Raw genomic sequence first — 27,403 nt, 5'->3', positions numbered from 1 at the left:
GACACAGTACAGGGGATGACCAGAGACTGCGGACACAATACAGGAGATGACCAGAGACTGCGGACACAATACAGGAGATGACCAGAGACTGCGGACACAATACAGGAGATGACCAGAGACTGCGGACACAGTACAGGAGATGACCAGAGACTGCGGACATAGTACAGGAGATGACCAGAGACCGTGGACACAGTGCAGGAGATGACCAGAGACTGCGGACACAGTGCAGGAGATGGCCAGAGACTGCGGACACAGTGCAGGAGATGACCAGAGACTGCGGACACAGTGTAGGAGATGACCAGAGACTGCGGACACAGTGCAGGAGATGACCAGAGACTGCGGACACAGTGCAGGAGATGACCAGAGACTGCGGACAAAGTACAGGAGATGACCAGAGACTGCGGACACAGTGCAGGAGATGACCAGAGACTGCGGACACAGTGCAGGAGATGACCAGAGACTGCGGACACAGTGCAGGGAATGACCAGAGACTGCAGACAGTGCAGGGAATGACCAGAGACTGCAGACAGTGCAGGGAGTGACCTGAGACTACAGACAGTGCAGCGAATGACCAGAGACTGTAGACAGTGCAGGGAATGACCAGAGACTGCTGACCTTTGGGGAGGGAGGGGGAGCGGGTACCTGAATTTGACAGGTACCCGCTCCCACTTCCGCGGAGTTGTCCTTCGCTCTTCTTCCCGGGCCGGCTTCTGTGACAGCCGGGTGCCCACTGCGCATGTGCGAGAGCGCTGCGCTTTGTGAATGGCCCGGCGCCTTCTGGGACCTGTCATGTGTCCCAGAAGACACTGGATCATTCACAAAGCGCAGCACATGCGCAGTGGGCACCCGGCTGTCACAGAAGCCAGCGCGGGAAGACTGTGCAGCGCTGGAGCGAGGAACAGGTAAGGCCCTGCAGGAGAGAACAGCTGAGCGGCCGGCCCGGTATTCTGACATGGTGGCGGCAGAAATACCGGACCGGCCACTTTATATTCGCTCCATAAGACGCACTGACATTTTCCCCCCTTTTTTGGGGGGAAAAAAGTGCGTCTTATGGAGCGAAAAATACGGTAATTCTGAAGTAAAGGCGCGCTCTAAGGAAGAGGAAGATCCTCCTATGTTGACAAGGAATTGAAAATCATTTTTGGTCTCCCCAATGTACAGCGTTATTTATAGTTAAACTGCCTATACCAAGTAACTTTGCTTGTGCTTGGTTTTCGGGTCTATTGTATGATCAAACTTCTGTCTTAGCGTGTTGCTGCCATGGCAACTGAACTATTCTCTAGAAACCATGCGCCTCTCCTGTGAAAAACAGAAAAATTTTTATTGTGTCATTTGAATAAATTCCAATAAATACCTATGCCTCAGATAAAATGAAACCAAATGTGACTTCATAATAGATGATACTGTATATGACATCATCTTTATCCTCAAGCAGAATTAGACATTCTCTGAAAATCTGGGGCACTTCAGATATGAATTTTCTTTCCCTGTTCAAAAGTCATTGCATTTTCCAGCAATGGGAACAAATTCAGAGCCTGAGTAATTCATTTTAAGGGCGCTTAAGACAAAACATTGCGCTTTAGTCTAATTTCATAAAGTAGCTACAATGTCCGGAATGCAGAGACAACCCAGAATAGCTGAGAAATATATAATCAACTCAAGTGGTATAGACAGCAAGCAAGGGAGAATTTTGATTGCAAAAGTAATTTCTAGGAAAAGAACAAGATGTAGCAATGTGGAAAAGCAGCAAAACACAGATCACACCTGCATTATTATACATAGTGGAAATAGCATAGAGTGAAAAATGATAGCACAGGATCTTAATTGTGTTTTATGTTATTCCGCATCTTACTTTTCATATTTCTAGCTGAACATAAAATGTATAATCCTGCATACGTTTATGGGTTTACTAAATTCAATCAAATGGAGCAAATTTATTTTTTCTGTTTTCGTGCATTTATTTGCATAAAAATAACTTAGATTTCCAAGCCAAACATATTTCTACTTGATAATTGGTATAGAAAAACAGCTTACAAATAGACTGGAGTCATAAAATATATATGTGCCTGCAGTTTAGAATAACAAATCAACAAATCATGTTGCAGTTGATTTTTTTAACTCCTATTAATAACACAGCTTAGTTAAAGTCCAACTCCAAGATATAAGTAGCCACCCTCTCACCCCCCTATATCTGAGCACTTGGATGAAAAAAAAAATCCCCAGTTTTACTTACCTTAAACTGTGGTCATTTGATCATCCAGCACCAAGTCTTTGTCCATGCTTTTTACTTCCTGAAGGAGACCTTCTTCCAGGTGTTCACATCATTGCCTCCATGATGTGGACAATTGCCATTGGCCAGCCAGTGGAGGGCCCCACTTAGAATTCAGAAGAGATCTGATGTTGAACTGAGGGGAGTGAAGGGGACTCGATGGCAAGAGTTAATGTGTAGAGATGGATTATTGGTCCCCAAGGAAAAGATGTCAGCGAGACCTGGATGGGAGATTACTATACTGTAACTGTTTTCACCAGGTATAAAAAAACCTTACATTGGGAAGACTGGGTTAGAGATGGGTGGAAGGAATGGGCAGAAAAATCAATTTTGTCTTGAGGTGGGCTTTAAGAGGCCTGGTTGCTTTGGTAAAAAAAAAAACAGTGTTTTTTCTTAAGCCTCCTCCTATTTCTGAGCAAGGTGTGCTCATTCATTAATGCTTCCTTTCTGTTTTCCAGCTGCAGGACTCGATTTTGGATAAGATCTGCAGTCAGATAGTGTTAGAGCTTACACAGATGCATGGCATCCTTCCTCATCCCCCACTCAGGCCTGAATACTGTGACATGGGCACATGCATTCATGTACATGGAAGCCTTACTCTTTCCAGAGCAATGGACTGAAGGTTAAGACAGAGCTGGGGATGAAGTGTGGATCGCTTATTGCTGTATGTATTTTGCTGCAGAAGTAGGTTATCAGGAGTCACAGTCCTTTTAAACTGAATGGGCAAAGTGACAGTGTTCCTTTAAGTGAAAAAGTGGCAACAATACACTATATTAAATGCTGCAACATTGCAACACCATACATTTAAACAGCACTGATTTGATTAGAATTGCCTTTAAATGCATGGTACATATTGAAAATATTTCACAGTTGTTTTGATCCCACAGCTCTTCAAATTAGTGAGGCCAGCTGGTGTATTTCAAAACCATGTATACAAATGTCTTCTTTATTCTTGCATCACTGCAAGCAGCTCTTTTAACAGCTAGGGAAATCTGGTACCATACATAATCAGACACACCAGAAAGCTCACTGGCCTTGTGACATACATAATTCTCTTTATAGAGATTTAAATGTGAATAATTCTAGCAAATATAAAAGATCAACTGGAATATCAAGATAATCACCAAAGCACATGGATTAGAAGGATAGACCACTAACAACTACCACTAGTATCCAACAGAGTGGCTGTCAACAGTTAATATTAAAAATGGCTCCATTCCCTTTCATCAGAGCCTCCTGGGTGTCCACTTACTGCTTTTTTAATCACAGCCCTACGTATGGCCATAACCAATCCCAGAGCTCCTTCAATTAGAAGTGCTATACAGGACCTATTTGTGTACACTGGTTCCATTTGATACGCCAGTTGCTTAAGTAACTAACTACCTAACATATTGCTAGGTTACATTTAAACAATAAAATAAAGTAAAATTATTGATTTCTTACCTGAAATTAAGTCACACAACAGACTGGGTCCCGAGTCTTCTCTCTTCTGAAATGCCATGTGGGAGAGTGTTCACATTGCTCTCTGATGACGAAAATGCTTCCCATAAGATGTAAGACTTTTTTATGAGGCCCTGAAGACTTTAGAACATTACTAGCTGGTGGGCCTGAATGCAGCTTTGGATCACCGGTTTCCACTACTGAAAGAGCAGGTGAAGAGCATAATTTGGCAGAGGACTAGGGTAAGTATAAAAGTATCTTACAAATGTTGTTTTTTTATTGGCTGGAGGGATTGGGGAGTTTTTGTTTTTCTCCAGAGATGGACTATAAAAAACATGCACATTTCAGTTTGTGAGTAGAGATGACCTGAAATTACTAGCGTTCAGTTTGCCGGGTGTTTGTTGAACAGCTCACAAGCTCTGAATGGTAATCCAAACCCCATTGAAGTCAATAAGAGATGAATCTTTGAGATCAATTTTGGCCTTTTTCAAAGCTAATAGGAAAGGGGTTGTCAAACAAATAGCGTGGGGGGCTGGGCACAACAAGGAGGACATGTGGCCATACAAACAATATTTAAAAATGTTAATAGTATTTAATAATATTTCAGATAAAACATTAAAAATTCACAGCTCCTACAAAAACATACATATCAGGCTCTTAAGGGACTGTTATTTATGTTGTGGGGACCTTTGGGGGTCCCCGTGCCAATAAAAAAAGCTAGCAGGGAAATAAATAAATCTCCAGTAAATTATTTGTCAAAACTGCAACACATCCTACAGCATGAATGATAAAAAAAGTTCATACCAGAACCCTTATGCTTCATGAAGGTCTGTTGTGGATTTAAGAGGGAACCTCATGTAAAAAACACACACACAAAAAACCTCAAGCCCCCCTCCTCCTTAAAATTCAACCATACCACGACACATGCCCTCAGCATATGGTGGGTACCCCTGTTAAAGCAGTCTGTTTCCAATGTTGATGAGGACAACAGCGTCTTCCCCACAACCCTGGCCCACTGGTTGTGGGAGTCTACAGGCAGGGGGCATAATAAAATCTGGAGACCTCCTTTAAAAATAATGGAGACCCAGATACAACCCCCCCCCCCCCCCACTACATGAATGAGTCAGATTCATACCAGTCACATAATGCCAGCCAGATTAAAAATAAAAATGCCAACTCCTCAACATGTCTGCTCCCAAAGAAAATTGGTGCCAAATAACAGATCACAGGCTGACAGCTGATTTGTAAACATAGGGGGAGGGATGGAGGCCAAGGCTATATTTGGTCAGTGATGTCAGCCACTCTCCATAACCTCCATTCATCTGTAATCCAGAGATCACTGGTTGATAGCTTAATTGTCAGGTAGTGGATACATCACTGATTGTTAGGAATCCAACGGCTACTGGTTCTCTAACAACAAGGCTGAACAAGAAGCCATCACATTTAGAAGTGGTACTGCTAAATGTTTCATTTCCAGCTTGGTAGGCAGAAGAACACCCCATTTTTTCACCTGTTTGCCAAATGCGGAACAGGAAAAAAATCAGACCAAATTCAGCTTCCGTCTGAACCTGAAGTTCATCTCGATTTGTGAGTGTCATGCTATGTAAACCTAGAATATCATCTTCTTCTGCTAACCCCTGGAGATTGTTGAGGCTATATGTGATTGTGTCCTTAAATCACTATCTTGGTAGTTTTACAACCTTTCAATTTCACAGAAAATACATCAGAAATCAGTAGGAACATTTTTCACATGTACAGTATATTTCATCACAGTCCACATCTAACAAGTAAGTTATCTATTCAGTGTACTGTTACACTGTAGCATTTCAGCTATTTTTGAAGAAGCAGCAGCATTTCACATTCTACAGGTGTAACATCTGGCACATCTGAAATGTCACTTCAACAAATCTGGATACAAAAAAACCTGTATTTAATTGACAGACAAGAGATTAAAATGCAGATACAAACAGATATAAAAATAAAACCAGCGGTAGGAAAAACATGACCCCATCACTTAAAAAACTTATAAAATGAATAAACAGATAGTCCACTGCTAGTTATTAATTATGGTTAAGTCCTGATAATTTGGATTTTGTTGACTGTAAAATGTTTAACACTCCATTATCGTAGGCAGTGGTTCCAAAATTTGCCATGTAATACCACCATACCTTTTATTACATACTCATTGTTTAACTGTAGTGCTGTCACTACAGTCTTCTCTAGGGTCCTCTTCAAAATGTTTACTTCTTTCAGTCTCCCTGTGGTTCTTTTACGTACATCTTATTTGTTTCCAGCCTAATGTGTCCAACTCAGTAGCCTTCAACAGCATCAAAGTCCATTTAAAACACATACTTCTACAAAATGATCAATCTAATTCAAAGAGGCAAACCCATCTGTTACAATGATACTCTCAGGCTCACCTTGCACAGATATATATAGCTCATGGGACAACAATTTAAATGCCAGAAGATTGAGAGTAATCGTCAGTGGGGTCAGTTAACTTTCCAGGTAATTCCTCACAAACATAAACAATTATTGTCGCAATGGGGTTGATTTACTAAAACTGGAGAGTGCACAATCTAGTGCAGCTGTGCATGGTAGCCAATCAGCTTCTAAATTCAGCTTGTTCAATTAAGCTTTGGCAAAGAAAAAACTGGAAGCTGATTGGTTTCTGTGCACAGCTGCAGCAGATTTTGCAATTTTGTAACAGTTCTGAGCTTAAGGAAATGTCTCTGACACTCTCTGCCACTCAGACAGGCAAATAACAGAGTAAACCTAAAGCAGAGTTCCAGTCATTTTTGTGTTTATTAAAAGTCAGCAGCTACAAAAACTGTAGCTGCTGACTTTTAATAAACACACACTCACTTGTCCTAGGATCCAGTGATGTGCTTACCCATGCTGTTCTTCTCTCTCTCCCCCCCCCCCCCGGGTGCCCATTGTTGATGCAGGAGTCACCCTGCACCTCCTGAATGGTCTGGCAGTCTTCTGGGACCTGTGAAGTGGAACTGTCAACTGAAATAGAAGTGGGAGCTGGTACTTGTCAAAACCAAATACCTGCTTCCCCCTTCCCTCCAAAAAGTGCCAATGTGGCGGGGGGGGGGGGGGCGTCAGACAAGCGGAGCTTTCTCTTTTGTGTGGAACTTTGGTTAAAGTAATATTTTTCAAAGAGATCATTTAGAGAATCGGCATAACAATTTTATACTAAAATATTACTTAATAACAAGATGGGAAATACACTGCAAGAAAACTATTTGCAGAAAAAGAGGTAAATAAATAGACATAGACAATAGCAACAGCAAAATAAATGGAATTAAAAATGAAAAGACTTTAACAAGGTTTACCTGGTCTTTAGTTCTGGCATAGTCCAATTCACTGAAGGGTAAATCACTGGCCTCAAAATGATTCTCAGTATTTATGCATAGTTTTGATGGAAAACTGAGAGTTTTGAGGTGCAGATGCAGCTGGTTTTTGTGGACCCTCCAGTGTGTGTTTATAGAAATTACATAACCAGTCAAAGGGTCTATGGGATGGGAGCCAGGATAGTTGAAGTGTTTGATGATACCTCCTTTAATGTAATTTTTCTAATGATATAAATATGTCCAGTTGATGTGGTCTATCAGTCCACCAACCAACGTATTATTAAATAGAATAAAATTACCATTCAAAAGAGACTAAACATACACAAACGTTGTCCTAAACGTAGGACAGTTAACGTGTCCATTAGCCTCCTACTCATTTTGACCAAGTCAGGTCTTGAATTGTTTGGTATTTTCTTATACATTTGTGTAAGCACTTTTTATTAATACCATTTTATTGAATTAGGATCTTATGGAATGTGATTTGAAACTTATGAAAAACTAAGATCAACTGAGCAGGAGACACCAAAGACAGCTTTTAAAGTCTGAATATGATCTTTTACATAATAGTGTTATTATAGAATATGTTTATAGGATGCATGATGCCAGAGAAAACAATTTGACTTGCATATAAACTACAGAATGCAACATGAACCAATAATAAAACTAAAACTTGTTTAAAATGTAAGCAGTTTAGCTCAAACAATAGGACAGTTTGAAATAGGGGAAGTCTTTAATGCGTAAGTTTCAAAAAATAAATTGCTTAAAATTGCTTAGTAAGTGGATCTAAATCAGTGTGCTGTCCTATAATGCTTTGCTTAGCACAAAATTGAAAATGTATATTACTTTTTCACAACACAACAGTACATAATGAGGTTTTATATGTCTCTAGCATTCCATAGACAGATTTACACCTTCTCATTAAACTCAACTTGAGAGCTTGACCTGCATTCCTGACATTAATGTTCATAAATCTTGTAATGTAATACAGGGCATCCTTCCTGGTAAACAAGACATTGGGATTCAGAGCATGAGCATCATATTAAATCAAAACTTGCTTCCATTTTCGTTTTTTATAGTAACAAGTACCAGGGATGTTGCAGAGCTTTTAATATTTACCTGTCACTCTTATACTAACCTTGAAATTAATGACGTGCTTCAATCTAGATAATACCTTAGGGTGTTCTGCCTAAGAATAAAAAAGTGTCTGTATGAAATCTATCATACTTAAGGTCTAGGTAAAAAAAAATTGTAACTTTTAGATATAATTATTTGTACATTATTAGAGGGCAGTGGATAGCGGAGTCCATATACACCCACCAGTCCATACAACACAGTGGGCTTGGTCAGTGTCTGCTCTGCATAAACTGAGCAGACATGGACCTGCCATCCACCCACTCTGCTCTGATTAGCAAGGGATCAGTGGACAGATCCCCTGCAGATCTTAACAGAGCCTGCCCCATTTGAAAGGGGCCTTACAATGTCAGATTAAAAATAAACATGTTCACTAAGTTCAACCAAAAGACAAAAATAGAAAAAAAAAACAAAAAAAAAAAACAATAAAAATAAAATGAAAAGCTTTGCAATAACACACTGTAAATAGTATAGCTTATGCTGTAAGAACCACAAATAGATTGCATAAATAATCTGAGAGTTAGGCAGGCCATAGATGATGCGATTTTCTTTCTTGCAAGCACTGACAGTGTTGACGGGGGAATGCCTCCCATGGAGCTATTGTGTTCCCTCCCCAGAGAACAAAGTGGTTACTGCTATAGCCACTGTCAATAATCGCATGCTCAAAATCTGACATGCTGGTTGTAGTCAAGTTGACTGGTGGATCTTGGGTACAATCAACCAGCCTTCAGATGGATCAAATCTCGGATAGCCCCTGCTGAATTGGACGAGATTTGAACATATTTTAGAATTTTCAGTGACTACTTTTTCATGTAAGGTGCTCTTAGAAGAAGGTAATACAGCTCCCTATTATCAGAAGTACACACACACTGAAAAATCCTGTGAATGGGCATCAATCATCCAGCTGCTTACCAGTGTCCACCACTGATTATACTGCTTTCAAAGACCTTCAGTGAGACTATTGCTAATTATTAGTGTTATAAAAGTAGCACAGCCTGTTAACTAGGTTCCCTGTATATGTGAATACACACTAATCACTGTAGGAGTATTTACATGTACACGGCTAGATCTGAGAGTTCTTACACAAAAGAGGTAGTTCCATCTGCAATATACATTTATTGATAGAGTTACATAATATATACAAATTACGCACTAAACTGAATTTTCAGTGTATGTACAGTATAAGTTCCTTGGCTTATATGATATTTACAAATTACCCACAAAACCATATTTACAATACAATATGCAATACAATTTTGAAGTTAGTTTACCTCGCAACTACTGGTCTGGTCATGCTGGCTGCTGCCTATACCAACATAAAGAACGCCCACAGCTTGGTAACAAAGCATTATATTCCCCAGTCCTTTCTGTACTGTGGCTAATATAATGCTCCCTAATTGGTCACTTTACCTAGAAAATGTATGTAGGGCACAGCGTGATTGGAGGATTCAAAGAAGACTGCTGTTTACAACTCATGTTAGATGTGACAACAAAAGTCCAGACCTTTGAAATGGAAAACGACCTTATTTTTCGCTCCATGAGACGCACCTGACCATAAGACACGCCTAGGTTTTAGAGGAGAAAAACAAGAAAAAAAATATTCTGAACCAATGGACTGCAGACACAGTACAGGGGATGACCAGAGACTGCGGACACAGTACAGGAGATGACCAGAGACTGCGGACACGGTACAGGAGATGACCAGAAACTGCGGACACGGTACAGGAGATGACCAGAGACTGCGGACATAGTACAGGAGATGAACAGAGACTGTAGACACAGTACAGGAGATGACCAGAGACTGCGGACACAGTACAGGAGATGACCAGAGACTGCGGACACGGTACAGGAGATGACCAGAGACTCTGGACACAGTAGAGGAGATGACCAGAGACTGCGGACACAGTACAGGGGATGACCAGAGGCTGCGGACATAGTACAGGAGATGACCAGAGACTGCGGACATACTACAGGAGATGGCCATAGACTGCGGACACAGTACAGGGGATGACCAGAGACTGCGGACACGGTACAGGAGATGACCAGAGACTCTGGACACAGTAGAGGAGATGACCAGAGACTGCGGACACAGTACAAGGGATGACCAGAGGCTGCGGACATAGTACAGGAGATGACCAGAGACTGCGTACATACTACAGGAGATGACCAGAGACTGCGGACACAGTACAGGGGATGACCAGAGACTGCGGACATAGTACAGGGGATGACCAGAGACTGCGGACATAGTACAGGAGATGACCAGAGACTGCGGTCATACTACAGGAGATGACCAGAGACTGCAGACACAGTGTAGGAGATGACCAGAGACTGCGGACACAGTACAGGAGATGACCAGAGACTGCGGACATAGTACAGGGGTTGACCGGAGACTGTGGACATAGTACAGGAGATGACCAGAGGCTGAAGACACAGTACAGGAGATGACCGGAGACTGCGGACATAGTACAGGAGATGACCAGAGACTGCGGACACAGTACAGGAGATGACCAGAGACTGCGGACATAGTACAGGAGATGACCAGAGACTGTGGACATAGTACAGATGGCCAGAGACTGTAGACAGTGCAGGGGATGACCAGAGTCTGCAGACAGTAAAGGAGATGACCAGAGACTGCAGACCTTTGGGGAGGGAGGGGGAGCGGATACCTGAATTTGACAGGTACCCGCTTCCACTTCCGCGGAGTTGTCCTTCCTTCTTTCCGTGTCGGCTTCTGTGACAGCCGGGTGCCCACTGCGCATGCGCGAGAAGCGCTGCGCTTTGTGAATGGTCCGGAGCCTTCTGTGACCTGTCATGTGTCCCAGAAGACGCCGGACCATTCACAAAGAGCAGCGCTTCTCGCACATGTGCAGTGGGCACCCAGCTGTCACAGAAGCCGGTGAGGGAAGACTGTACAGCGTTGGAACGAGGAACAGGTAAGGTCCTGCAGGAGAGAAGAGCTGAGCGGCCGGCCCCATATTCTGACATGGTGGCGGCAGAAATACCGGACCGGCCGCTTTATATTCGCTCCATAAGACGCACTGACATTTTCCACCCTTTTTTTGGGGGGAAAAAAGTGCGTCTTATGGAGCGAAAAATACGGTATTTACATTGACCATTATGGAAGCTAGGAATTGTTTGATGCTGTAACACACTCATTGGTTTAAATACTGTACATTTCCATCTAACTAAAATATATTTCTAATTATTTACATCTGTTAATGGAGATTTCACATAAACCCATTTTCTAACAAGCATATAGATTTTCACAGCTCATGGGGCAACAATCTAAGCTCTACGGTTAACTCTCTGCACACACAGAGGGTAGCCAACACCACCACCACCACCAGGAGTTTTTGTAGAAATATGCACCATTCACAGCATCTGAAAATCTGATATTTCAAAAATGTCAGTGATACTCATTGCCACGCCCAGACAGTAATGTAACCTGGTCACCATGAGAAGGTCTCAGATGATGAATAGTGTGTAGGGGCAGAGCCTGACACTGTCAGCCAAGTTGGATTGTGAATGCACTGCGTCTCTGTGAGCTATTAGGAGCTGGGCAGCTGGTGGCCAGAGGGAGTTTGCATCTCATCCAGGGTGCTGTTTTAGCTGCATGAATGCATTGTTTACACATCGTATGTTTAGCCTACAGTATTTTATCATTGTGTGAGTTTGCTACCTATGTTCTAAATAAAGTGTTTAAAACATTATCACACTATGTGAGTTTTCTTATGGCTTGCATATCACCTTCCTGGGTTGTGTGAAACCACTGAGGGTAGGCAAGTGGAGAAGAATCATTCCAGATGCTTCATAAGTGGAGCCCTTATCTGGGCTGTGTTTACACAAGCTGTGTCTTCCTTTTCTGTAATAAATTATTATTATTATTATTATTATACAGGATTTATATAGCGCCAACAGTTTGTTCAGCACTTTACAATGTAAAGGGAGACAATACAGCAACAATACAGTTCAATACAAGAGGGTTAGGAGGGCCTGATCCTGGGAGCTTACAATCTAAGAGGGAGGGGCTGGTGGTACAAAAGGTAATAACTGTGGGAAATAGACTGGTAGGAGGAATTAAAGATTCCATTATTAGCTGAAGACAGGATAGGCTTCCCTGAAGAGATAGAGTTTCAGAGATCGCCTAAAAGTGGGAAAACACTTCTCAGTTTAAAGAGTGTAGTAAAGTGAACACATTTTCTCATGTTATTTCATTACCACACTGGATGGACATTTGGATCTGGAAAGTATTATTATTACAGGTACTAATTTAACACTGTCAATTTGTACATTTACATCAGTCCCTAACCCTCAAGGAGCTTACAATTTAAGGTCCCTAGCTCTCCTAACATTCATGCATACACATATTAGGGTCAATTTGGGCAGGAGCCAATTAACCTGTCTGCATGTCTTTGGAGTGCGGGAGGAAACCCACGCAGACACAAGTAGAACATGCAAACTCCACACTCGTACTGCCGTTGTTGGGATTTGAACCAACAACCCCAGTGCTGCTAGGCAGACGTACTATCCATTTAGCTACTGTGCTGCCCCATAAAATAGAATATTGCTCTACATATTTTCCTATGGAAACTATATTTTTTATAAGAAGCCTATAATTTTTCATATGGATGCTATAGTTTAATTTTACAGTTGTGTTCAAAATAATAGCAATGTGTTGAAAAAAGTGAATAAAGCTCAAAATCCTTCTAATAGCTTTTATTTCCATACACACAAATGCATTGGGAACACTACACATTCTATTCCAAATCAAAACATGAAGAAAAATATATCAAATGTGTGTTGTTCCTCTAAAAAAATTGAAGAAAAGTGAATATTAGACTGTTCAAAAAAATAGCAATGTTTGTATTCTTTACAAACTCAAACATTCACTGTATAAACTGAAAAATGTTTGAAGATTTTGCTTTCCTTTGAATCACTTAAATAATATTAGTTGTATAAGCACTGTTTCTGAGAACTGCTGTACATCTGTGTTGCATGGAGTCAACCAACTTCTGGCACCTGTGAACAGGTATTCCAGTCCAGGGTGATTGGACTACATTCCACAGTTCTTCTCTATTTCTTGGTTTTGCCTCAGAAACTTCATTTTTGATGTCACCCACAAGTTTTCTATTGGATTAAGATCCAGGGATTGGGCTGGCCACTCCATAACGCCAATCTTGTTGGTCTGGAACCAAGATGTTGCACATTTTCTGGTGTGTTTGGGGTCGTTGTCTTGTTGGAACACCCATTTCAAGGGCATTTCCTCTTCAGCATAAGGCAGCATGACCTCTTCAAGTATTCTGATGTATTCAAACTGATCCATGATCCCTGGTATGCGATAAATAGGCCCAACACCGTAGTATGAGAAACATCCCCATATCATGATGCTTGCGCAACCATGCGTCACTGTCTTCACAGTGTACTGTGGCTTGAATTCAGTGTTTGGGGGTCGTCTGACAAACTGTCTCCAGCCACTAGACCCAAAAAGAACAATCTTACTTTCATCAGTCCACAAAATGTTGCGCCATTTCTCTTTAGGCCAGTCAATGTGCTCTTTGGCAAATTGTAACCTCTTCAGCACGTCTTTTTTTTCAACAGTGGGACTTTGCGGGGGCTTCTTGCAGATAGCTTGGCTTCACATAGGCGTCTTCTAATTGTAAGAGTACTCAAGGGTAACTTTACACCTTCTTTGATCTTCCTGGAGCTGATTGTTGGCTGAGTCCTTGCCATTTTGGCTATTCTTCTATCCATTCCAAAGGTAGTTTTTTGCTTTCTTCCACATCTTTCAAGTTTTGGTTGCCATTTTAAAGCATTTGCGATCATTTTAGCTGAGCAGTCTATCATTTTCTGCACTTCTTTATATGTTTTCCCAACTCCAATCAACTTTTTAATCAAGGTACGCTGTTCTTCTGAACAATGTCTGGAACGACCCATTTTCCTCAGAATTTCAGAGAGAAATGCACTGTAACCAGCATGTACAACATTTACTGCCTTCCTTCCTTAAATAAGGGCAATAATTGCCACCTGTTTTTCTAAGAATGAATGACCTCACTAATAGAACTCCACACTGCTATTATTTTGAACATGCCCCTTTCAATTAGTGATTCAATTACACAGAATCAGCAGCATGCATGTCATGACTGTTGGGTCTGTTGGATTTCTATTACTCTATTACACCTGCTAGTAAATTATTTGCCATGTAGAAATATAATTTCTACCAAAAACAGTGATTGATCAGGTTAGTGATGTCTGACTGCTATTATTTTGAACACAGCTGTATGTAATTTATGGATACTATACTGGGATTTGAATGTTTATATTTATTTATTGATTGAGTATTTTTGTAACATTTTTTGTGTGTGTTTCATTGTATATATGCACACAAGCTTATTAAGCAGTACTGTACTAGACTAGGATCTTGGATTGCATGATTTTCAGACTGTTTTAAAAGGGGTATTTTAAGTATGGCAGCTATTCTATGGGGCATTGTGTTGATTTTTTCATTTATTATTTTGGTGTTGACATTTAATCACAGTCCTAAAACTCAGAAGCTTTGAGTATTAAAATACCTAAACAGACGGTTAAATTTAATTTCTTGCAGCTCAGTTCTATTTATGCACAGATGAATGAGTCAGAGGAGGGACAACCTTCATCAATACCACTACCAAGAATCTTAAACTCATATGCATTTTTCACTAGAGGAAGGCAACCAACATATGAGTAGGCAGTGCTAGTCTATTCATCTCTTAGATTGTAAGCTTGAAAGAGCAGGGCCCTCGAACCCCTCGTGTATTGTTTTGTTACTGTATTGTCTCATGTACTGTCCCCCACTATAATGTACAGCGCTGAGCAAACCTTTTGGCGCTACAGTGATCCCTCGTTTTTCGCTGTTAATGGGGACCAGAACCTTCCGCGAAAGCTGAAAAACCGCTAAGTAGTATTTGCCCCTAGGAATTTTTGTGTATGCGGGTACTGTACAAGAATGTTTTAAATATGTAAACAGTATTCATACTTTACTCATTTAAGACAAAAATTACAACAGTGCTGTACAGTATACGTATTTACTTAAACGTGTCAGTGCTAATTACAATAGGGTTAATTACAAAACCTTATACAGTAATAAACATTAATCAACATTGCTTTCTGAGAGAGGCGAAGAGTCTTGTGTTGGTAGTGGAGGAGAGGCTCTCACTTGACTCGGAGACTCAAGATACAACAAGGGAAGATGCTAAGTGAGGCTGCAATGATGCGCAGACAATCAACTCACAGGGATAAATCCACTCGTACTCTTATTGGTTGATGTCACACCGGAAACCAATCACGCGCCTTTATGAAAGCCCGTGGTGTGTACAGTACTCTGAGTCAACTCATCTCTTTGGTTGACATGCAGGGATCCTTCTCTCTCGCGCATTAACATGAAACAACGCTCCTTTCCACAATGTGGCTGCTGACCTGCGAAGTACTGAAGCCGCAAAACATGAAGCGCGAAGTGGCGAGGGAACACTGTATATAAATACTGTATAATAATAATAATAATAATATTAGAAAATTTATAATAATAATATGTCATGAATTATTTCTAAAATAAAGATTTTGTACAGGTAATGAAAAAATTACATAAAAGATTAATCAATAAACTTGCCATTTTCAAAAGGAAACCATAGTGATATAAATTTTAGTTTAGTTGTTTTTCTTAGGTTTTGTGAGCTTTAAATTGTGTTTTTACAGGTATGCAATCTTTGTTTTACAAATAAACACTTACAGTACATAAAAAAAGTATTGTCCAAAGTATTATGGGTTAGCTAAGGAGATAGCATAATGGTAGTCATCTTCTTTCAGGGTGACTATTTCTCACTAAAAGCTTGGACTGTGCCATATGATTTGGGATGGGACACTGTAATGACTCATTCAAGTGTGCGTGTAAATGTGAGCTGGAGCTATTGAATGCTGTGTGTCACAATCGCGTCAGACCCCAGACCTTCTCACCAAACTGGTGACCGAAGGACTAGCCGATCCAAAACTGCAATGTCACGTGCGTAACAATGCTGAACCCTGCATAACGATTTTCCAGCTAATTGGACCACAATCGATGTACCGGAAGCCTGAGTGATTGTTACTGGGTCAGGTTAATTACGCAATTAACCCTTCACACTGCCACCACCTCCTTTTTGTACAGAGAAAGAGGAAACTCGGCAATATCAGTGATAACACTATAATGGTTGAGATAATCGTCTGTATAAAACGGTCACCGCAGGCCAGTTATACAGAGGGTTAAACAAACACAGCAGCGTCTCTTTAGAGGCAGGAATTCGTAAATTGCAATAAAGCGCTATAGAAACAGTTCAACACTTTCAGAAGGAAAGGTTTATTACTAAAAGGTCAAACAGGTGCAATAAAAATATTTACAGAACAAGATGTAACAAAGATATATATATAAATACACAGAGACTAACAGCACAGCAAAGAGATATCAGAGAGAGGTGAAAGGGTTAAGGTACTTGCCAAAGTCCTGGGATAGCAGATCCAAGTTTCAGAGCGAAAGGGCACGGGTCTCCCCAGGTTGTACTGATGTTAAAATGGGAGACGTCTTCAACTCACACTCTTAGGCCTGACAGCCTATTTTGTAGTCCTAAGCAGGGGGTGTCTCTGAAGTCAAGGACCAATACCCCGTTTAGGGCGTGGAGGTATGGGTGGATACCTCAACTAGAGCCAAAATCTCCCACAACTCATATTTTAGCCCATAACTTTCCATCTGCACAAGTTGACATTCCACCCGCGGGTAGATTATTATGCAGACACGTCTGAGGATTGATTAGATATGAATTATGAATTTATACACTGAACGGTTCACGAGATCTATTTTTCGGCTTTCCTATGTATTCAAGCCAATGCGAGTGACTTACCAAACGTTTCGCCTGCTCATGGCCAATCTGACGATATGTCCAGTTTTTATGTAAGTCTCTCATATTCCAAGATATTAGACATAGGGGAAAAATGGATTTTAACAAAGGTTATCTGGTCGTGTTTCCTGGGAATGTTCTTTGAACTCCAGGGAAAACTTGCCTTATCTTATATGAGGTGTTAAATTGCACAGGTTCTTTGGACAGCTAGGTCCTGGCTCAGAGAGGTGTTTTATAGCTCTGGGCTCCCTGCTGGCTCTAGTCTGCCAGTGACCCACAACCAGATGTCACTGTGGCTAAACAGAGAGGAAGAAGGAGAATGAGGGGGAAATATGTTTGTCAGGATGGTTAACCCCTTTGCCAAGATGGAGGTTGAAGCCAAAATGGTTGAACCGCATCCATCTCTGGGTATACGCTGTTACACTGTGCATGAAAGGCTTTCAGATAAATGTGAGAAAAGAAATAAAAAATAATAATTGGGAAATAAGAGACTAAAAAAGTATGCAAAATATGAATATGCACTATTATATATGTAACTTTTTCAAGAAAAATCTGTAAGCACATTTTATGTATAGCCCTGACCATGAAAATAAAAAATAAAAATGTGTACAAAACTGCAATATGTTTTTTCATTTCGGTGAAAAGAACCGTGAACTATATTAGATATTAAGTGAATATGCGTATGTGTATTTTTTTCTAAAACCTCTTGATTTAAATGTAATCCTTCAACACAATGGGGCATCTTTATAAAACTGCTAATGTGTGCCTTTCACCAAACATTCATCTGTGGTGAACTAATCACTGCTATTTAAACACGTGCACCTGGAACATTTACCTGCATTGAATGTTTGTAAATGTCAGCTTCAGAGTTTTATAAATATTCCCCTATAAGTATAACATTTTATATAATTTTTGTTGTTGTTACTTTACTGCGCTTCTGATTTTTTTAAAAAAAAAGATAATGTTATTGTATGTGTGTAAAAAGGAAATCTCCTTGTCTTTAGCATCAGCGTGCACACCAGGATCCTGTTGCCCTGAAATTCAGCTTCTATGAGGTCATCACAGCTGACAGCCAATCATCTTTAGAATTACGGTTACTCCAGAAGAAGTGCCTGATGCCAGGGTGGTATTCTACACATATGGAGAGATGGCTTGAGCACTTTCCACCTGCTCAGGTATTGTTTACTAGATAATTAATATTTAACGTTGTTTGACATATGACACTCTATGACACTAAAATACAGATAAAGAACCTTTTTTCACTAAGGGAATGCACATATGCCTAATGCATCCGAAATGCCACCCTGTATGATTAATCAGAAGACATGAGCAAAACTGGCAAAATGTAGCCACTTGCTCTGATACTGTTTAGTAAATGACTAATTCTTTTTTGAGTATAGTTGAGTATAGTTAAAAGGAATTCGCATACCCCTAATTTTGCCTTTAGGCCCCTTTCACACTGATCTGGTGTCTTTCTCCCGTAGCACAGCTTACTGCACTACATTAACGCTCGCAGAGCAATGGATCAATCCCAAATACTTGAGCAAGTAAAGCAGCACATGAATACACACACTACAAGAGATGATCAGAAACTGTAGACAGGAGATGATTTGAGACTGCAGACATACTACAGGAGATGGTCAGAGACTGCAGACATACTACAGGAGATGACCAGAGACTGCAGATATACTACAGGAGATGACCAGAGACAGTGGATGTACTACAAATGACCAGAGACTGCGGATGTACTACAGAAGATAATCAGAGACTGCAGATGTACTACAGGAGATGACCAGAGACTGCGGATATACTACAGGAGATGACCAGAGACTGCGGATATACTACAGGAGATGACCAGAGACTGCGGATATACTACAGGAGATGACCAGAGACACTGGATGTACTACAGGAGATGACCAGAGACTGCGGATGTACTACAGAAGATAATCAGAGACTGCTGATGTACTACGGGAGGTGACCAGAGACTGCGGATATACTACAGGAGATGACCAGAGACAGCGGATGTACTACAGGAGATGACCAGAGACAGCGGATGTACTACAGGAGATGACCAGAGACTGCGGATGTACTACAGAAGATAATCAGAGACTGCAGATGTACTACAGGAGATGACCAGAGAATGCAGATATACTACAGGAGATGACCAGAGACTGCAGATGTACTACAGAAGATAATCAGAGACTACAGACATACTACAGGAGATGACCAGAGACAGCGGATGTACTACAGGAGATGACCATAGACTGCGGATATACTACAGGAGATGACCAGAGACTGCAGATGTACTACAGGAGATAATCAGAGACTGCAGATGTACTACAGGAGATAACCAGAGACTGCAGATGTACTACAGAAGATGACCAGAAACTGCAGACATACTACAGGAGATGACCAGAGACTGCGGACACAGTACAGGAGATGACGAGAGACTGCAGACTTAGTACAGGAGATGACCAGAGACTGTGGATATACTACAGGAGATGACCAGAGACTGTGAATATACTACAGGAGATGACCAGAGACAGTGGATGTATTACAGGAGATGACCAGAGACTGCCGATGTACTACAGAAGATAATCAGAGACTGCAGATGTACTACAGGAGATGACCAGAGACTGCGGATATACTACAGGAGATGACCAGAGACACCGGATGTACTACAGGAGATGACCAGAGACTGCGGATGTACTACAGAAGATAATCAGAGACTGCAGATGTACTACAGGAGATGACCAGAGACTGCAGATTTACTACAGGAGATGACCAGAGACTGCGGATATACTCTAGGAGATGACCAGAGACTGCAGACATAGTACAGGAGATGACCAGAGATTACGGACATACTACAGGAGATGACCAAAGACTGTGGATATACTACAGGAGATGACCAGAGACTACTGATGTACTACAGGAGATAACCAGAGACTGCAGATGTACTACAGGAGATGACCAGAGACTGCGGATATACTCTAGGAGATGACCAGAGACTGCAGACATAGTACAGGAGATGACCAGAGACTGCAGACATAGTACAGGAGATGACCAGAGACTGCGGACATACTACAGGAGATGACCAAACACTGTGGATATACTACAGGAGATGACCAGAGACTGCAGATGTACTACAGGAGATGACCTAAGACTGTGGATATACTATAGGAGATAACCAGAGACTGCAGACATACAGGAGATAACCAGAGACCTTTCAGCAATGCACAGCTTTACAGTTTGTGAACAACAGCTCAGGATTTCGTATAACAGTCCAGTCTATGGGGGGGAAGGACATGCCTGGACAGCCAGGCTCAGCATCTGCTCTCAGAGTTCTGGGGCGGGGCTACACTCAGATATCAGCTCCTACTACTGCAGCTCCCTCCCGAGCATACAGACTGCATGGGGCGGGGTCAGTGGACCTCCTGGCCCGGCCCCCTCCCTGCTGGCTGGGGAATACAGAAATGTCTTCAGTGTACCCCCTGCACTCTGCAGTGCTATCATCGGGGCCCCAATTTGCGGGCAGAGCGGGCTTAAGGGGCAGCTGCTTTGGGCCCCACAATAAAGACTTGACCCAGGACAGTTGAACCTTTTACCCTGCGTTAAAGATGGTCCCGACTGCAGGTTTCCTTCTCAGCTGCACAACCAGTACCCCACAGCTTTCCCTCTTCACTGCTTGGTTGGTAGAAGGCATACCATGTCATTACATAGAATGCAGTACCAGCAGTCCTGCATTGTAAGCGAGTGTGCTGAGGGCCTTCCTACAACCTGGAACATTGAAGAACTGAGAAAAGTGCTGAATACAGGATAATGGCTAAGGTGAGTAAAACTGATTTTTTCGTTCCCCCTAGACAAAATCAAGCATTTAACCCTTCCAGTCCTATGGTGTGACCAATACAATGCAGTCCCATTGTGTTAAAAAATAAATAAATAAATAATACAAAGAAAAAAGTTAAAAATATAAGGAAAAGATCCAAAAACAATATACTTTATGTATGGGTTTAAATTCTATTCACTCCACTCTAAGAAGGTTAAGTGAGGACAATGGTGAATCACCAATGTAATCACAGTTGACAGTCAGCTATGAGTAAGACCACTTATTAAATGAAGAAACCAGCATAGTAAAAGGCTTTAACAAACCTTTGACAAACCTTTGTCTACATGACATAAGCTTGTCAGACAGCAGTGGGGAGTGAGAATGCCTTTGCATACAGCACAAGGGCATTGTCTTAAAATGATGAAGACTGACACCTGAATGACAAAACCATGTCAGAGGGTAATCAGCCTTTTTTTTTTTAAAGCTACCTTCTTATCGTTAGTAGTTTCAAATTGTGAGCATTTTTTCTAATTGTATCTTGTTTTGTCACATGGGAAAATTAGGGGGCAATTGTCATGAAGTGTTAGAGAACTTGAAATTAGCGCCCTACCTGCAAAATCATGATTGCCTAGGTTTCTAGCTGTTTCTATCATTAAAGTACAAAAGCCTGGTGAAGTTTCTGTAGACATTGCTGGTGTTTTTACAATGGCAATAAAGGAAATCCTTAAAAAGAACATATGAAGACAGCCATTGCTGACCTCTTCTTCAGAAAATACCAGGTTACTGCAGTCTTGAATGCTCATCTAATGGCTTTGGTACTTTCAAAGTTACTGACTGACCAGAACAAGTATTCAAATTAGGACTTCTTTCTGACTTATGATCAACATGCTTTTTCCAAGACAGTATCAAAGTAGTAAAGTCAGAGACAAGCAGACACCTAGTACTCAAAGGGGAAGCTATTCTGTATACCTCACCCGTTAAAAAAAACCCTATAGTTATAATTATTCTGTTAAGTTATGACATACCTGTGTTTTGACAACAGAGTAATCAAACAGTCTGGAGGAGATATATCATAATAATGTGACTGGCCAAAGCATGAAAAATATGTACCACAATAACAATTTGAACCTTTAATATCCTTACAGTTCATTATTTTATAAAAGGTGTACCTTTAATAAGCTCTACACTAACCAGACTTCCCTAGCCCTTCTAAATAAACCTGCTTCTCATCCTCTCCAGACTGAAATTCTCTCTTCATCCAAGACTGCACTTGCGCAGTGAGCTTTCATAGTCATATATTGGTGTGTGACTCCAATCTCGGACTCCAATGTGACTCCAATATCAGAATATAAGGCTTTGAGGGTTCACTGCACAGAAAAGACCAGTGGTAAAGAGGAATTCTGCCCAGACAGAGAAAAAAAAGACACGGTGTCAGTTTTGTTGATAGACATCTTCAACCACTAGTGTTATGGTTGCCTGGGTATATTAAAGATACTTGGACTGTTCTGTCCCAAATAGAGATTCTCCATTGGAAATCTAACTTCATGTGGGTGTCCTTAGATGTAAAGGCACTCTATTCATCCATCGCCCACAGTATTGCTGTACAGACTGTCAAATATCATCTAGCGCATTACAGTTCATATATTGGAGAATTACAGGAGTTTCTGCTCCAGAGTATTGAATTTCTTCTAACTCAGGATTTTCTTATGTTTGACAGTCTGTACTATATTCAATGCTGTGGGCTTCTATAGCTGCTAAACTTTCACCTTCCGTGGCCATTCTATATATGAACTGGTGGAAGGAGTTTCATCTCTTCTCCCACCAGAACCCATATGGTAAGTATATACATTGGTATGGTCATTTTATTGATGACGTCCTGATGGTGTAGGATGGTGACAATGACGTTTTAATGGAATTTGTACAACATCTTAATAATAATAATTGTACTCGCCAATTTACATGTTAACATCGAGATGTGCTAATTGATTTTTTAGATGTCACTTTGGAAAGGTGTTTAAATATAGGGGTAGTAGTCTCTAGGACTTACCAAAAATCGTGTTCTGGAAATACAACCATTCCAGCTACAAGCTGTCATCCATCCGACACCATTAAAGCCATACCAGTGGGAGAATTTATTAGGACCCATAGAAACTGTTCTATGGATGACATATTCCATAGAGAATGTGACATTATCAAGTCACAGCTTCTGGAGGTGGGGGTTTCCAGAGTGGACTATTGAATGGGGCAGAAGGATAGCGAGTGCCAGGAATAGAGAGGATTTGTTCAGGAGTTGTAATAAGAAAAGTAACAAAAATAGAAATAAGAGGGAAAAGTTTGATTATTCTTCAAGTACTTTTGTTACCACCTTCTCCAAATAATATCATCACATAGTGCATATAATTAGGAGAAATCTTACTCAACTACATGCAGAAAGCAATTCCGTAATTCAGTTTTTGGGTTATTAAGCCACCATGATCCAACACTCAGCTCACTCCTTTCTCCAAGCTTTTTTACATCTAAGGAATGGTCATCCACCTAGCTTACCTGCTTTGGTTTTCTTTAATTTCTGCTTTGTAAACTCTTGCAGATATTGTCATTTAAATGTATGCATTAAAGTTTTGAATCCCAGTGAAAGCTTTACATTTATACATTATAAGCTAAAACATTTAACATTTAAAGCTAAAACATTTACATCTTGCTGTCCTCCCCCTTCTCCCTAAATACTTACCAGAGTCCTCAATTGATCCAGTACTGTGGATGGCTGCAGTCTTCTCTCTCCTATCTTCTTCTTGATACAGGGATCTTGGCAGCAGCAGGAGCCAATGGCTCCTGCTGCTGTTATTCAAATGCTGTGAGGAGGAAATGGGGGGCAGGGCCAAGCTGATTCTGTGCAAAACCGCTGCACAGAGCAGGTAAGTATGACATGATTGTAATTTTTAATGCCTTTACTATTACTTTAACTGCAATATCACATTTGTTGTATGTCTGATCTACTGCACAGTTTGTCATTTGCAGTATGTGCAATGCCCAATACGTTCACTCAGAACCTGCATTAGAGAACAGTTTTGCAAATCAAGGAACACCCAAGCAAGACAGATTTCTAGTGTTTCTTGGCATTTTAGAGAAAAGCATGGGGTGAAAATTCTCATTTTAGATTCTGTGGTATAGAAAGAGAGTTTCCATTACCACGGGCGGGGATATTACAAATAGAGGCATGGTGGAGCTAAAGATTGAAGACCAGTGCACCCCAGGGGTTAAATCTCAGATGGGACCTGGATCTGCATCTACGCTAGCCTGTGCCTCTGTGTGGTCTCCCTCTTTTTGTGATATATTTTGTCACAAGATTTTTTTCCATTTATTTCTAATTTCTTTTGTTGGTACTTTTTGTCTTTTTATTTATGGTTATGCTTTTGTGTGTAATTTTTAACATATATTGTATATTTTGTATTATCCTTCCGTCCACTGTCCAGGATACAAGGAATTAAATTAGTTTTCCTGCCGCTGCAGCTATGGGGCGGGAGAATATATATTTGTCCTGTTATTTTAATGAAACATGCTATGATTAAGGCCGTGTGAGGCTGAAACACGTAAATGCTTGTTTTTTTTGTACTGAAACTTTTTATCCTTCATGTATTAAAAAAGGTTTTTTTCTATCACTGCATCTCTGCTTTGTTCCGACTTCATCTCTTACTGGATTACGGCTGGCCATGCCTGTTCTACTAAAGTATTGAAAGAGTGCAATCTTTAGTGTATATTAGCTCAGGAGATATGGGAAGGGTTGGTTAGTTTAGTATTTGAAAGTGTAGCTAAACCAAAAATAAAAAATTTAATATTTTGCAGCTTACTAGTATTTGGTGTGATGGCTACATTTGGTGCATTTTTTTCAAACATCTTTTTCACCTGGTAATAATGCAAATACCATACTTCCAGTCCTTGGGTCACTCCTCAGTGTATTTATGTATCTATGAAGGGAGCCATGGTTGTCACCTTAGGCTGCTCTCCTGATATGGACTACAAACTGTATCTCTTCTTCTTCATTACATGGGGGACAGGGCAGCTTGTAGTTTACAGACGATAGGAAGGAAGGAAGATGTTCCTTGGTTCAGCTCACAGGAAGTGATAAGGACGCTGCATTTCTGGTTGGTACTTTTATGTATGTGCTAAAAATTCTCATAGCTTAAAATAGAACTATAGGCAAAACTTTTTTTTTCATTTTGGATAGAGGAAGGGACGGTATAACCTCTGTCAGTTTTTTTCCAACTTTTTGCCATCTGTGTCCCATTGGGAAGATTTACCTTCACTTCCTGTGCCATAGCCAAAACAGGAAAACCTGCAAATTAAGGGAATTTGTTGGGGCCTCACAGGTCACCAGGACTAGTGTCCCCATTGGAATATTTCCATTCTAATACTCCCCTAGGAACAATCCAAATTTTCTTTTATTTTCAGTTTTGATGATAACAGTAAACATGACAAATTGAGAGGGCGAGTCTCCCTAACGGGAGCACAGACAGCAATATGAACTCACAGGTGTTTTAATCCCTCTCTACTCTACCCAAAACTAAACAAAATATTTTGCCTTTAGTTATACTTAAAAAAAGGAAACATAATGCAGCCAAAACATCTAAGGACTGTAAACTGCTATGTACAGTAATACCTCGGCTCACAAACTGAATTTGTTCCACGAACCGTTTCACGAACCGAACTGGTCACAGACCGAGGCAAATTTTCCCATAGGGTTCAGTTTAAATCAGGTTAATCTGTTCTGACCCCTACAAACATGGTCACAAACCGAATCAAATTTTCCCATAAGGTTCAATGTAAATAAGGTTAATCAGTTCTAAACTTTATTTTGTTTTGTTTTTGAACCACAAAAATATGAAGCAAAGTACAGTACAGTACAGTATGAAGAAAGAGAACACTAGCCTTGCTTGAGACGACTTCTGGCGTGAAGGACAGGAAGGCAGGTGGGATGTAGTTATTACTCGGAGAGAGAGTCCCCCTCCATAAGGACATTGGGGAGATCTCCTTCAGGGTTTTCCTCTCTTCTTTGTCTCTTAGCTGCAGGCTCAGTTTTGGTGAAAAATCTGTCCAATGTCACTTGTCTTTTCCTGCGCTGCATAACCCTGTGGAAATGAGAGACCACGTTATCTTTCATCAGATTCAACACTCCGTTCATTACAATTATGTTGGGGTGGTGCTTCTGGTCACCTTCATTACCACTTTCACTTTCTTTTTAACCTCCCTGGCGGTATGATTATTTCATATTTTTGGTGCTGAAAGCGGTACCATTATTTTGCATGGAAATTTGGCATTTTATATTGTAGGCCTGTAATTCTTAGGAATAACTCACTGAAATCTGTCCGAACAAGAGTCTAGTAAATATCCTGGGTAGCATAAAACTTGAAACACGAAATCATAAGTTATAATTTAATAAATAATCATAAAAAATAATAATATAATAATAATAAATTTAATTCAATAATATAATCAAACCAAAAACACTGAAATTTGAAATAGAGCGCCAAATTCGCACATCAAAGCAAAGTCGCAAAATTGTTTTCAGTGTCTGATGACGAATTTCCCCACAAATCATTATCACTCAATTCTGCAAGTGGTTCTCATTTACTATCGCTGTTCTCTAGCTGGTCTAAAACAGCTTTTGACCTAAAGGGGCGCTTTTTGGACGCCATGGGCATTTCCAGGCAATAAGAACAGTAAAAATGCAGGCAGGGCACAGGACAAAGCACTAGGGACAAAATGTATTTTAAATGGTTTGATACAGTAATGTTTTACTATGTGATTTTAGTGAATGTCACTTTTTGTCATTTTCAAATTTCCCACCAGTTCCGTCCCCCGTACGTCCCGACGCTTGCAGGGGACGGAACCCAGAAGACAGATGCCGGCATCCGCCGGATTACAATGCCGGGAACACTGCAGGAGGGACATCGTGGGAGCACAGGACAAGGTAAGTGATCGAGGGATCGCGGAACAGCGCTGCATGGTATTCCCGAGTGTAGCTCGGGGTTACCGCTTGTGGTACTGAAACTTTATCCCGAGCTGCACTCGGGAATACCGCCAGGGAGGTTAACAACATGCTTGTTCTGCACATTCTTGTCACCTTCATTACTGTTCCACAATTTCTTCTTACCACCATGCTTGCTCTGAATTTTCTTTGGAGCCATACTGGATGTCCAGTACAGTATGTGCTAAAAAGCATACAAAAAGCTTTACAGCAAGTGTGCACAGGGATGTACAGTACAATACTGTACCGTATGTGCTAAAAAGCACACCAAAAAGCTTCTCAGTACTGTAAGTGTCTTCACAGTAAACTTTCAGTGTCTGTCTGTGACCGCAATCTCACCTACAGGAAGTCAGAACCACGTGTCAGAGCAGGGAAGATGGCCACAGCTCATGTTCGTCAACCGAAGAAGAGTTCGTGAACTGATGCAATTTTCTGCAAACTATTCTGTTTGCGAAC

General features: G+C 40.8%; 1 protein-coding gene across 2 annotated transcripts in view; it reads left to right on the top strand.

Annotated features, from left to right (window-relative positions):
- The window catches only part of LOC149450529 (bifunctional heparan sulfate N-deacetylase/N-sulfotransferase 3-like), a 347,552-nt gene that overhangs the window by 299,125 nt on the left and 21,024 nt on the right, over positions 1–27,403 (top strand). For both annotated transcript variants that reach the window (XM_089691786.1, XM_089691787.1), the window contains exon 11: positions 18,104–18,274. In XM_089691786.1, coding sequence (XP_089547912.1) covers positions 18,104–18,274 — 171 coding nt within the window. The remainder of the gene's footprint in view (positions 1–18,103; positions 18,275–27,403) is intronic.

The sequence above is a fragment of the Staurois parvus genome, unplaced genomic scaffold (assembly GCF_062004578.1).
Source record: "Staurois parvus isolate SC_StPar_1 unplaced genomic scaffold, SC_StPar_1.0 ptg000572l, whole genome shotgun sequence".
Classification (NCBI taxonomy): domain Eukaryota; kingdom Metazoa; phylum Chordata; class Amphibia; order Anura; family Ranidae; genus Staurois; species Staurois parvus.
The sequence above is the reverse complement of the archived record's forward strand: the minus strand, read 5'-3'. Positions and strand labels throughout refer to the sequence as shown.